Source organism: Pelophylax lessonae (genome assembly GCF_965119305.1).
Source record: "Pelophylax lessonae genome assembly, chromosome: 4".
NCBI classification, from domain to species: Eukaryota; Metazoa; Chordata; class Amphibia; order Anura; family Ranidae; genus Pelophylax; species Pelophylax lessonae.
The window spans coordinates 512,768,029-512,782,296 of NC_138771.1; the positions used below are offsets into that span (position 1 = coordinate 512,768,029).

Below are 14,268 nucleotides of genomic sequence, written 5' to 3' on the forward strand. Positions count from 1 at the left end.
CCCCTGGCCCAGTCCTCCCCTGAGCAGGACAGGAAGTGATGAGAAATCTTATAGCAGTAGAACCCCAGCAGGGAGTTCTAATCCTTCCTCCTTCTATCCAAAAACTGTACTGTATGCAGTAAAGCATGCTTGTTATACTCACCGTGGAACCTAACGGGTTAACCCTCTGCATTGTGTAAAAAGGCTGTTTGATCCTGTTTTCTCTCATCCTCCCCTTCTTTTACTGTACCCAATCCATCTGCTGATCGCACAGAGCCCTAGGAGACAGTCTGCACATGCTTAGTTTGGTGTGTATTGCCCGAGGGTATTTTTTGGGAGGGTGCATGTGATCAGCACAGGGTCAATCACCACTGTCCAGACAGAGAGTCAGGGGTCACTCAGTCTCATAGGACAGTCAGAGGAGAATGAAAACTTCTTAAAAGCTTTAGCAATCCTCGGCTGGACACTGATAGAATTCACAAGACTGCTATATACTGCTGATGAAAAAAGGCATTTAGCAGTTTAGATTTACTAAAACTATTGCATTGCCATATTCTGTGTACTGTGGGAGACCAGATATAGTGAATGCAGGGTCCTGGGTTAGGTAAAACTTTAAGCCACTTAAAATGTGTCCTCATTGGAGAGACGTCCCATCATTTCCTGTTTTGACAGAAGTGAGAGAAAATCTCCCACAGTAGGGGCACAGCACCAAAAAGCTGAGCTTTAGCACCCTATAATGAAGCAGTTGACCATGGGTATAAGTAATAGGATTTGTTGTATTTGTTTTAATAAAATCATAAGCATTTGCTGTCATCTAACATATTGGATCATCTTCAGGTCACGATCCCAGTGATGTTTAATGATATCGAGTGTTATCAGATTTATGTGCTCTGGTATCTAGATTGGTGAGGTCTAGTACACATACCCTTGTGATTCCCAAAGCACCAACGTTCTCGCTGTATGATGTGGTTCCATTCCCGGTGCCCCAGGCTCCAGCCAGTAGGCAACCAATGCCTTCTATACCAATTCCTCTGTTGATAGCATGCTTGGGAGGAGGAGGTGCCCCCGAAAGACGAGCACAAGCGTGGTAATCACCCACTGACTCCACCATGGATGAGACAACTCCAGCTAAGATACCGAATACTCCTTCCAGACTTACAGTAGGCATTCCCCATTGGCCTGAAATACAAATGACTGCCATGAACTGAACTGTTGAGTAAAAAAAGGTACTCTGAATGCTGGAGGTTAGGGGAGGTTAGTACCAAATTGGTAAAGTTTCAGCAGCTTGCTTTTTTAGAGATGATACCTGGGTAAGGAAAGCGGAACCATGGGGCACGAGCAAGTACATTCCCTTTCACATCTGTACGAGCTAAATACCCATATTTTAGCGGGTTGGTTGGAAAGACATTGGTGATGGTCAGGATATAACAGATCAGCCAGGAGATGGAGATGCCAAAGAGGACCTGTGCAAAAGTGACAAAAGAAAGAGGTCATTGAACAGTCCAGGAGCTTAACCAAACAAGAAAACAATACAGAATTGTCCAGGAGCTTACGCTTTATGTTTTATGTGTATAAATTGAAAATCTACATACAGAATTACTTTTAGATGAATCACAAAAAAGTTTTTTTTTATTGATATTGTACTTCGAACTATAAACCCTGTTTAATGCGCTCTCTTTTACAGTTCATGCTGTAGGGGGTTCCTAGTGCAGTCCAGTTGATCTATAACTCAAAAGAACAATAAATAATATTGCGGTCTGTGTTCCAGCTTGGTAGATACACCACCTGAATTTATGCTGGTGACTTTTGCCATCTAGACAAAATAAGATGGCTAATTCAAAAATGGGGGAATTAAAAAGAAAAAGGGGGGGTGGATCTTTTAGCAAGGATACATGTTTCAGTGACAATTGTCCATGGAACAGTTCACATCGGATTCGCACAGGAACATGGTCCGCATGCCTTGCTGAACCCGGCCGAGATACGAACTGTCTATGGCCAGCTTTACTGACAACTGTAACATTTTGGATTCCCGTGAATTTTTGTCCCAGTTACAGTGGTAACCAGGACAAAAAGAGATTGAACCTACGCTAACAGGAATAGAGACAGCAAAAAAAATAAAAATTAAAAGAAAGAAAAGAAAGAAGAAAAAACACTTTACATAAAAAAAAAAAAAAAAAAAAACTGGGAGGACATGAACAAGCTTTGTTGCAGATTTGCATTTACCGGGAAGATCTGGAAGATGTAGGTCCTAGAGTATTGCCACTTTCCATTACTTTTAGAGTAATAAGGAATTGGAAATGGAATATTCCTCAGGTACTGAGAGAACAATACTATGAAGAACGTGGTCCTGAAAAGGAAAACAAGAAGAAGAGCAGACAATGAAGAACAATGAAGAACAATGAAGAACAATGCTGCTGCTGCAAAAAAAAAAAAAAAAGGATCAAGAAAAAGTTTGATAAAGACATTTTCCTAGAAATAGAGTAGAAAAAAAAAAAACTGAAACCAAAGAAATAGAAATGCAGTCAGACATTGTACTAACATCTCCACTTTCCTGTTACAGCAGTTGTAGGCGGTGTGTAAATATGAGTGCAACCAGACCCAGTGCCCTCAGTAATCAGCACTTAGTAGCAGACTTTGTTAGACATGCCCCCTCTTCTTCTGTGTAAGTCTTGTCTATGTGAGGGAACCTGTGATGGCTGTGTGGATGTTCGTCAGCTCTGCCAGCATGTATTTTAAGTTATCTCCAAGCAAAAATAATAATCATAAACGTGTAGGGTACAGGACTAAAAAAAGAGAGAAAAAAAAAAAAAAAAAAAAGTGTGCGCTTTCAATTGGGCTTTGAGGCTAGGTTTACAATGCACACCGCATATGCATTTGCACAGGAATCGTACCGCATTCCCGTGCAGATCACATGCGATTCTGTTGCAGTGCGATTTGAGCCCGCTTATTTTAAATGGCTTAAAGTATAAGTTCACCTTTGGGAACATGTTCCCAATGCTGCTGCGTGATTCCCCACTCCCCCCACCCTCTCCCTGCGACAGCAGTACGGGGAGAAGAAGTTCTGCTTTTTTTTTGCACTGGAACCAAATTGCATGGGTGTTTGCAACCATGCGATCCAGTTCAGGCAAGTGCACTGCATTTTGACATCTGCTTTTGGGGTGTTGTAAACTTTTAACTGACACGTGCAGCAGATCGCATGAAAGCAAACAAGTAAAATACCATTCTTAAATGCGAAATATTTAGGCTGCCTAGAATTTACTGTATAAATTGAGCTACTTAACAAGTTATAGACTTTAGGCATACCACATATGTCCTGAAAAGTCCAACCCAAATACTTTGGGCTTGTGTGGTATGCCCTGCTTCTCCTGCAGCATAAAAATGTATTGAAGTGCATTACCAGTTCGGTGAGCTTCAAGGCAGGTTCGTTGTTTTAGCCCTCGTTCACAGTGAATGAGACTTTGAAATCATGTGATTTGAGATGAAGTCGCACAATTTCAAAGCCGCACATCAGTGCAAGTTCAGGTGTGACTCGTTAGACATCTGTGCATGAAGCCATACAGATGTCTATTCAAGTCACACCCGAAATTGCAAAAAGTAGTGCAAGAACTACTTTTTCAAATCGTTGTAGGCACTGCAAAGTCAGCGTCCCACCGATTTGAACAGTGCCGTTGCCAACAATAAGGTGCGACTTGTCATGCGATTTGGAAAGTCGCTCTAATGTGAACAAGGGCTTAATGCATTGGGTACCATTCTAAATGGCTACCGCATGCATGGTGTGTTAGTACAATGCCTAAGAGCAAAGATCACACTGTGTTTGCAGTTACATTTTTTTGCCAGAAAAGGAATCTCAAAATCTAATGTTTGTTTTTTGTTTTTTAATGTTCACTTTTGTTGAGAAAAAAAAAGCAATCCTGTTTGGTAAAATTCGATCAATGTTCATTGATCACCCAAACTCTGTTGAAGTTTCCCATCTTTTTCTGTTCTATACAATTTTCAGTATTCTAATGAGGAGAGTTGCAGTATCTGCACCCCTTTAGTAGACAAGCCTTAGGAAGTACCCCACCAAAAACGGGAAGTCTAATTGCAGGATATGCCTAAACGTATAAATGTACTTTATGTAGCACCTTTCTAGGTAGGGGTTAGAGAGAGAGAGAGAGAGTAAAGTTTTTGAATCCTGTCTACTTACTAGAGGGATTGCAGGTACATCTATATTGTTCTCTGGCTACCAGAGAGCTGGATCTGCTAGTAAGGTCTGCTCAATGTGCTCAGGTGCAACTCAGTTTGTTTGCAGAGTGTTTCACACTGGTCCAGTAGGGAGGCATGTTGGACAGTGGGAGGAAACTTGACAATTTAGTACAGCCCTGGTAATTGGCAGAGGAAAGTGCCTCGATGCATGCTGAAATACTGTATAAAAGCCAGGAGCGCATGTGCTTGGGGTCTTTTGTCTGGATAGCGGAGTCCTGGCAGGGAGGAGGCGGCTGCCTCAGGAAGCCGACCCGAGGGCCTAAAGGGCTAGAGAGGAACTGAACCCGGAGGTCCTGTATAGCTGACTGGAAGGGGAGACGCTGAGGGATTTGATTCTGCATACAGTGAGTACAGATCTGTGTCAAATGGCCTGACCTGAGGGGGGGCCACCCCTGCAGCTAGAAGAGTCAGTGGATGTCAGTAAAGGGGATGCTAGTGAGTGTCCTGAAGAGAATGTAATCACCAAGTCTATTGCTGGAGAAAAAGAGCAAGGAGACTTAACCCTTTTACATACATGTGGCAGTATGGTTCAAGCAGTGCAGCTGCTTCCACAAACAATCTGGTAGGTCAAGTGAGAGTGGTCCTTATCCAATGTACATAGTTCCAGTTGTAGTATCCCACTATTCCCTTCTCCCATCCAAGTTCCACAATAAATACTAAAAACCAATACCCCTGCAATGTTTATTGAGCAACGAGCCATTGGGCGTAAGGATGAATGTATGAACTGTACTCTAAGTGACTGTGTGCTGGTAATCAGAGGAGGCCCAACAAGTCATCATACAGCAAGCCCTACAGGGACAGTGCTACATTTATTACAGACAGAGGAAAAATAGTGAGCTAATCACACAAGCAGGAAATTATGTTTCTGGGGAATTCCTTACACTAACACTGTACAAAACACCTCAAGGTTGCTATATTCCATTTTTACAGTATTTAAAAAATGTTAGCAGCTGCAATGGAATACTTGGAGCAGTAGTGGAGAAGACCAAATAGAGAAATGTACCATTATATGGGGAAAATGGGTAGAATTTAAGAGAACGAGGAAATATGCAGAGATTTGGAGTAACCAAGATGGGACGGAGGAGGAAGAAAGATAGAAGAAGATATCAAATGGCAAAATATGGGAAGGGGAGGGGGGAGAGGGAAGGAAAGGATAATAGGGATTTTTGTATATGATTGTTGGAATGCAGCTATATATGTTGTTCTCCCTTTTTTGTTGTAATGGGAAAAACAAATGGGAAAAATTAAAAAAGGATAAGTAAAAAAAAAAATTAAAAACAAGGGACCCAACTTTTCTGACCTCAAGACTAAGCTCAGCCAATTATCAATTTGCATAACGGCTTAAAGAGGTTATATCCCCTTATATATATCCAGTGACGTGACTGGCCTCAGGTGATACTCAGAGAGGACACAAATACTCCTGCATACGTTGTACCATTTATCTGCAGTCTACTCTTCTCTACATTCAAATTGCTGAATTTATAAAGCTTATCTGGGCTGTCAGAAAAAAGTGGGTGGAAAGCTGAAGTCACACTCTGTAGATCTCAGTGAGGTGAGCTCTGAGAGCTGATTGGAGGAAAGGGCCTTCACACTGAGGCTGTCAATCAACTGGAGCTCCCTCCTGTCACCTTTTTTCTCTTGGCGCCAAGAAAACTAGTCAAAAGTGATTCATAGTGATAGAGGAATGAAGCAGCAGACAGAAATTACACTTAGTGCTCTTAACTGAGGAAAGTAAGCACTATAAAGGGGTATGCTTTGTTCATATTACATGTCTGAGGTTTACAACCACAATCAAAGATTACTCAGTGGTCTATTAGTGCCTTCAAGCTCATGTACATCTAGCCCAATCCATATACAATTTTAACTCACATGGCCGATATCCCCCAGTGTGCTCCAGCGTCATAGCCAGCAGACTCAAAAAGAGGCAGCGCGATTAGCGTGATAGTAGGTGCGATAGTCAGTGGTCCAATGAATCGCATGAGGTAGCCGATCAGACCAGAAAACCCAACGAATATTTGGAAACAAGACGCGACCATGATGGCCCCCTGAACCTGAAAAATTGAAACATAAAAAGGTATCAGGAAGAGACAGGAGATAAGAACAAAGCCTACAGATAATGGAGTTATTAGATTAACTCTTTTCTAACAGGAAGGAGCATAGATGGGTCGAAATTCAGCTGGTCCCTGCTCTGTGGCCAGCTTAAGGCCGATTTCAGAAGGGTGATTCATTTTAGAAGAGTTTTATGTTGGTAACGAGACCACTAGCAACAATCGCTTGTACTTCCCCCTCTATGGGCTTGGAAGAGGAGCTCCAGTCAAACTGGTGTTTATTAACAGTCAACATTAACTTTTAATACACAGACACCCACCTGTCCCAGGATCCAGCGATGTGCTTACCCCAGCCATTCTATCCATTGGTGTTCTGTCCCCATCGCCAGCATCCCAACTGTGGGCACCCGGCTGTAACAGCTTGCAACTTCACAGCCAGGTTCCCGCTGTGCTTGGGCAAACCGGACTGCGCTTTGTGAATGGTCCCGCAGTCTTCTGGGCCCTGTAACCTTTCCCATAAGGCTGTGGTGAGGGAGGAGAACTTTTTTCTTGGATGGCCTCCAGGATGACCTGGATTATAAAACCAGATACCCGCTCACAAAAAAAAGTGCCATTATGTAAAAAGGAGGGGGGGGGGGGGGAGGCCTTAACCACTTCTGGACCGGAAGATTTTCCCACTTAATGACCAGGCCATATTTAATGATTAGGCACTTCGTTATTTTAATGGGACAATTGCGCTGCCATGCAATGCTGTACCCAAAAATGTCCTTTTTTTTCCCACAAATAGAACTTTCTTTTGGTGGTTTTTGATCACCTCTGCGATTTTTGTTTTTTGCGCTATAAACAAAAAAAGAGCGACAATTCTGAAAAAAAATATATATATTTTTCACATTCTGCTATATAAAACATTCTCAAAAAAAAATTTAAATCTATTTTTTTTAACATTTTAGGCCAATTTGTTTTCTGCTACATATTTTTGTTAAAAAAAAAAAAAAAATTCGCAACAAGCGTATTTTGATTGGTTTGCGCAAAAGTTATCGCATCTACTAACTACAGGAAAGATTTATGTCATTTTTATTGTTTATTTATTTATTTTTTTACTAGTAATGGCGGCGCTCTGCGATTTTTAGCGGGACTGCGACATTGCGGCAGACATATCGGACCCCTAACAGACATTTTGTAGACTTTTGGGGGGACCAGTGACATTACTACAGTAAGCAGTGCTAAAAATATGTACTATTACTGTAATAATGACACTGGCAGGGAAGGGGTTAACATTGTGGGTGATCAAGGGGTTAAATGTGATTAAAAGTGATTCTAACTGTGGGGGGGGGGCATGGCTTGTCAAATGTTCCTATGTAGAAGGATCACAGGGGCTCTGTGATCATTCCAGAGAGAACGGTCAGCTGTGTTTACAACAGCTGACTGTTCTTCTCTCGCAGCGGGGAGCGATCGCGGGTGTCAGGTGGCAATCCGAGCTGCCTGCCCCGTGCATCGGCTTCCCCGCTGTCGAGTGTGGGCGGGGGCAGGCTGCTGGCGGCGGGCGCTCGTCCCCTAGCTGCAGGCGCGCAACCGACGTAGGTCTATGTCGGTATAGGCAGGAGGGCCGCACTGCCGCAGTAAAAAGGCAGCGGGCGGTTGGGAAGAGGTTAAAGCAGAACTTCACCTTTTGGGTGGAGATCCGCTTCAATTACAAATTTCTTAAAGAATGCAATGTGTAGTACAGGGCCGTAGATCCTTTTTTGTTCTGGTGTGGTTCAGCAACAGATACTTAGTAAAAGTCTTTTCAAATAAAACAAAAAAATTGCGCCAAATTCAAAAAAGCTGGAAAAAGCAAAAACTATTTGTTGCTCAAAGTAAACAATCACATTCTCGATTCTATTTTCTCAGATCCTCTTCAAAAATGAGCTTGATTTCAGTTTTGCCTTCTTCCAGTTCTTATGAACATTGCCCAGTCTAAAGCCGGGTACTTGCTCAACGAAAAAACTGACAGATCACTGTGCTAAAACACGCAGTGCTAGTACTACGATCTCTCCAGCTGTGCTATTGAGTCCCCCCCCCCCCCCACCAGAACACAGTGGTCAGTGCTCTCAGCCATTGGACTGCCTACCACAGGGTGGTGCACCGTAATAGTCAATCTTACTGGGCAGGTGAAAAGGAGCACCATCCTGTGGAAGGCAGCACTCACTGATTTTTTGTTAACCTGGCATACCATGCAAGAGAAGTGGTACTGTGCAATGTTCATACGTACAGAACATACCTCAACTTCTGAGCTTGAGAATGAGGGACATGACATGGAGGCAGTGACTTGCGGCGCATGTGGGTGTGGCAAAACATTAAAGTGGGAGGGTCTTAAGGAACATGGTTAAACAAAACCTGGGCTTCCTTGCACCTATAAAATACTGTATGTTGAGGCTGAGGCCTCCATAGATGCTGTTGCGTTAGCCTGTTAGGCCCTAACTGTTCACTTGTAGCAATCTGGGATCATGGGCAGATTCTGCCCGCAATTCCAAATCACACTGCAATCCTGGCAAAATGCAGCACATTTGTGTTTCATTCTTTTTTAGTGGCACCAAAACATGGCATGGTTTTGGATGCTTGTTGTGCCAAATAAATCACTCAACAATCACAGAAAAAAAAAAAAAAGACACCACATTTTGGTGCCAGTAAAAATGAATGGAGCACAAACACGTGTGCTGCGTTTTGCCAGCATTGCAGTGGGATTTGGAATCAGGGCACAACGACGGGTAGAATTATGGCGATATCCTGACCAGGATCCCAAATCCCTACATGTGTCTAACAGGCTAACACAGCAGCAAGTATGGAAGACTCATCCCAGCACCTCAATCACCAACTTTGCCAGCAGTTGCTACAATCTCAGATACCTAGAAGAATGACAGTAAGAAATTCTGCAGCACTGCAGTTTTAGGGCCCCTTTCACACGGTCGATCCGATCCGATCTGCCTGTCAGTTTTTGAGGCAGACCGGATCGGATGCTCCATGCATCCCTATGGGGCAGCGGAATCTCCGCTGACAGCCGATGCTATCTGATTCCGATCCAGTCCGTGATATCCGGATGGAAGGAAACCCTATTTTTCATTCTCATCCGATCTCCCCATAGAGGACAGCGGGGATCTGACAGCTCTGTCTCCGCACACAGAGCGGAGACGGAGCTGTTATCCGCCTGCTCAGCGGGGATCGGCGGATCGATCCCCCGCTGAGCAGAATGGACTCCGTTCCATGTGAAAGGACCCTTAAGCGAGCCTGACATAGAAGGAGACAAGGGAAAGTGGGACACACCTGGTGACACGGGGTGGACTGGGTCAACAGAGAGCAGCAGCACTACAGAACATCATCCATGTCCATGTGGCAGGCTGGCGGCTATCTGCACCCTCAGAGGTCCAGCTCCTCCCCCAAGCGGCAGTCAAAAGGTGGGAACCGCCACTGCAAGGAGGTGGAGTCAGGGCTGGATTAACATAGGGGCTATTGGAGCTGCAGCACCAGGCCCCTCCCTTAAGATAGGCCCGCCCACCCAGCAGTATGAGCCTGATTTCTCCTGATGGTTTCCAATTGCAAAACACAGGAACCTTTGATGGGTCTGAATTCCATGCGGAACGAACGTTCATAAACGGATTCAGTGCCTTGAGATCCAAAAAAGGTCTCACGTCCCCGTTTGGTTTGGGTACCACGAATAGGTTTGAATAAAACCCCCGAAACCTTTCATTCTCTGGAACCTCAGTTATCACCCTCTGAGCTCTCAGGTGGTCCAATGCCTGAAAGAGAGTGCTTTCTTTTAGGGGATCTATGGAGCCAATGGAAATAGAGAGGACCAGTGAGCGGGAAGGTGCCAGCTGCTCCCACTCTACTCAGTGCTGCCCCCTGTCCTGTAGGCTGCGTCTAGACAAGTCAAGAAAACATGATGTCATATATTGGAGCCTAGAGGCACCGAGGTGCAGGGGCGGAGCTGCGAGAGCCAGGGCCCTCTTTAAAATTGATTGGACCCTGGGCAAACACTTTCAAAATCAGTTTACTGTGGCAGATCAGGCAGCGATTGTGATTACTGGCCAGAGGTTACAGCTTGCTGATTAGTTGCTAGAGGTTACAGCACATTATTACTGCTCACTGATTGGTTGCTAGAGATTACAGCAGTGTGACAAAATACCAGCCCTCCTGGGATACATTTGAAAAACTAATTCTGTTAAGCATGCTGCAGAAAGTATTGGGAAATGACCAGATTGCGTATAAGAATGACCTAAGCCCCTGCTCACATTGGAGCAACTTGTAATGCGATTTGGCAGGTCAAATTGCATGACAAGTCGCACCCTATTGCTGGCAATGGCCATGTTAAAATGCCACACTGATTTAAAAAAGGAGTTCCAGCGCTACTTTTGGTGATTTCAGGTGTGACTTGCATAGACATCTGTACATGGAGCCGCACAGATGTCTTCCCAGTCACACCTGAATTCGCACTCACATGCAGCTTTGAAATTGTGCAATTTCAGATGAAGTTGCACAATTTCAAAGCCGCAGTCAATGTGAACGGGGACTCAAAGAGGATGATTAAACAGAACCACCCCTTGACCACCTACCTCTACATGAACATAGCAGCTGCATCGTTGACTACACATGGCCGCGAAATAAATGCTTAGCTTCACGGTGCCACAAGCCGACATGTTAAGTTTTACAGGCGGCTTCGCCGTTAAAATTGCCCATTGATGTCACAGTCGCCGCAACCATAAGCCAAATGCACAGATAACCAGAGACTGCAGCCAGACGACAGGAGATAACCAGAGACTGCAGCCAGACGACAGGAGATAACCAGAGACTGCAGCCAGACGACAGGAGATAACCAGAGACTGCAGCCAGACGACAGGAGATAACCAGAGACTGCAGCCAGACGACAGGAGATAACCAGAGACTGCAGCCAGACGACAGGAGATAACCAGAGACTGCAGCCAGACGACAGGAGATAACCAGAGACTGCAGCCAGACGACAGGAGATAACCAGAGACTGCAGCCAGACGACAGGAGATAACCAGAGACTGCAGACAGACGACAGGAGATAACCAGAGACTGCAGCCAGACGACAGGAGATAACCAGAGACTGCAGCCAGACGACAGGAGATAACCAGAGACTGCAGCCAGACGACAGGAGATAACCAGAGACTGCAGCCAGACGACAGGAGATAACCAGAGACTGCAGACAGACGACAGGAGATAACCAGAGACTGCAGCCAGATGACAGGAGATAACCAGAGACTGCAGCCAGACGACAGGAGATAACCAGAGACCAAACCGGACCCTTCTGGTCTAGTATGGATTTTGAGGGGAGCCCCACGCCGAAAAGTGGGGTCCCCCCCAAAATCCATACCAGACCCTTATCCGAGCATGCAGCCCGGCAGGCCAGGAAATGGGAGGCAACGAGCGAGCGGCCCCACCCCCCCTGGACCATACCAGGCCACACACCCTCAACATGGGGGGGGAGTTGGGTGCTTTGGGGCAGGGGGGGGCTCTGCACCCCACCCCAAAGCACCTTGCCCCCATGTTGATGAGGACAAGGGGAACCATTGATTTTGAATGGAGGCAGAAAAAAACGCTGCTAAAAGCAACATGGCCAAAGTGCTATAACGCCAATGGAAAAAGCTACTAAAAGCACATTTTTACAGCTGCTTTTTCCTGGCGTTAGAAGTGGCTCTGCAGCTCGTTTTTTCTGACGCCCTGTGTGCATGGGGCCCTACTATCAATATTCACAAGACTGGGATTTTTATTTTTATTATTCCTTATTTCTCCAAGATGACCCAATAAAAATGGAGATGTACAGACAAACATGATATATAGTCATGTTAGGACTAGGAAGTTTTAATATCTTGTTTGCCAACATTACATAAAAAATGTCATCTCTTATCAGACTTATCAGGACTCTTGGAAGAATAACAAACTATCTGAGATATATGTCCTGATATATTTACAGTTCAAGTTTCGTAATTTTATCACTTATCTTCTATGACTCTTTAAAGATTCTCTGCAGGCTACAGGAACATGTTATGTATGCAAGTCAATGATTTACTACAAATGACCACGATAATGATTATAGGAATGACTGAAGCACGGAGTAAAAAAACATTGCAATGAAGACTGATAATATTGTCTCAGCCCTAAGCTATGCAAACATTGGCCAAAATTCAGCTGGTTCAATAGGAACTGGCTGAATTTAAATTAATATTAAGAAAAATAGTGCAGCGCTAAAAATGTGTGAGTAAATGTGCACAAAGTAAAACGTGAACAATTAAACCAGAATGCAAAAAAATGCAAGAAATCAAAGTCCAGAATGTCCATAAAGTGTAAACTGTGACTTGAAAAAAGGTGTTGACTCCAGCATGTGAAATAACTGCAACAAACGATAAATCCCACACCAAAGGAATAAAGGAATCAAGATGTGCTCACCAGATGGTATGGACCCAAAGTACTGTACAGCAAATGGGTCATACACACTGTATATGTAGATGTCCTTGGTACTGAATAGGCAGGAACCTCAGCAGTGTCTCTGGATCACAGGTGGTGATGAATATCTTCCAGACCGGTCCGTACGGGAATGCCTAGGAGTCCCCACTCATGGGATTGTGGAGAGGGATAAACCAAAATAGCCAAGAGGCTAATTCCTTTGAGGATGTTATTTTTAAGGAAAAGCTTTAGAAGTATCATGAGTGCCTATCTTTTCTTGTTTACAAAAGATTTTTATTAGAAAGTCATATAAAACATTACAGATCATTTTCGTCACATATCAAAACAGAGATATACAGTAGTTACAACCATATAAGAAAGGTATTACATAACGAGGTTGGCCTGAGAGCAATAACAAATCTAATAAGCCAAAATATAATAGAACAGGAGAGGATAAGGGATGCTGTATGGCTCAATTACAGGACAATAGTGCCCATAACCTAGGCTATAATCGTATCAACCGTTAGAATCCCAATTAGTCCATTTGGCCTGAAATACTGGCATCGAGTTTTGTACAGAATGAAAAACTTTTTCTGATAGCTTAATACTTTCCATACGGGAGAGTACCCGAGACCACACCAAGGTGTCTGATCTCCAGTTAAGGGCTATCATCCAGTGAATGGAGCACATCAATGTATGGATCAGCCTCCCTGTCTGGCATGGGACACCAGGAGCTGTCATAAATAATAGAAAAATTTTTGGGGAGAGGGAGATGCTTGAACCAGCTATTTTCGATACAAGTTTTTGAGCCTGATCCCAGATGGGCCGCAGGTATTTGCAGTTCCAAAAGAGATGAAGCAGAGTACCCTCCTCTGAACATCCTCTGAAACAAGAGGGTGAAACCGAATCATAAAAAGAGTGTATTAGGGAAGGGGTTAAATACCATCTAGTAAAGAGTTTAAGTGGAGATTCCCTGCATGCACTAGAACGCGAACATTTGCGTAGATTATTTAACATATTATTCCATTCTAGAGTTGAAAAAGTACAGTTAAGGTCCTTTTCCCATTTAATTATATAACCCTGTTTCACTGGAAGAGAGACGCCAACCAGATGGGAATATAATGTGGATACAATACCCTTTCCTCTGGGGGAAGAGGAGCAAATGTTTTCAAATACAGTGAATGGTGGGTTCAGTGATATGGAGCCCTGTGACTGATAAAACTCCTTAAGTGCCTATCTTTTCTGAATGCTTCTTACCACTTGTGAAATTGTAAGTGTATTCCTTTATCTTCCAATAAATTGCCCATATGGTATTATGCTATGGTGTCCTTTTGGTTTATCCCTCTCCACAATCCCATGAGTGGGGACTCCTAGGCATTCCCGTGCGGACCAGTCTGGAAGATATTCATCACCACCTGGGATCCAGAGACGCTGCTGAGGTTCCTGCCTATTCGGTACCGAGGACATCTACATATACAGCGTGTATGACCCATTTGCTGTACAGTACTTTGGGTCCATATCATCTGGTGAGCACATCTTGATTTCTTTGGTGTGG

The 14,268-nt window shown here is 44.1% G+C and overlaps 1 protein-coding gene across 1 annotated transcript in view; it reads right to left on the reverse strand.

Moving 5' to 3' along the window:
• The window catches only part of LOC309553952 (solute carrier family 23 member 1-like), a 77,320-nt gene that overhangs the window by 27,528 nt on the left and 35,524 nt on the right, over positions 1–14,268 (reverse strand). Inside the window, exons 5-8 of the mRNA XM_082255460.1 lie at positions 6,094–6,275; positions 2,203–2,326; positions 1,286–1,442; positions 905–1,158 (exon numbers count right to left, since the gene is read on the reverse strand). Coding sequence (XP_082111586.1) covers positions 905–1,158; positions 1,286–1,442; positions 2,203–2,326; positions 6,094–6,275 — 717 coding nt within the window. The remainder of the gene's footprint in view (positions 1–904; positions 1,159–1,285; positions 1,443–2,202; positions 2,327–6,093; positions 6,276–14,268) is intronic.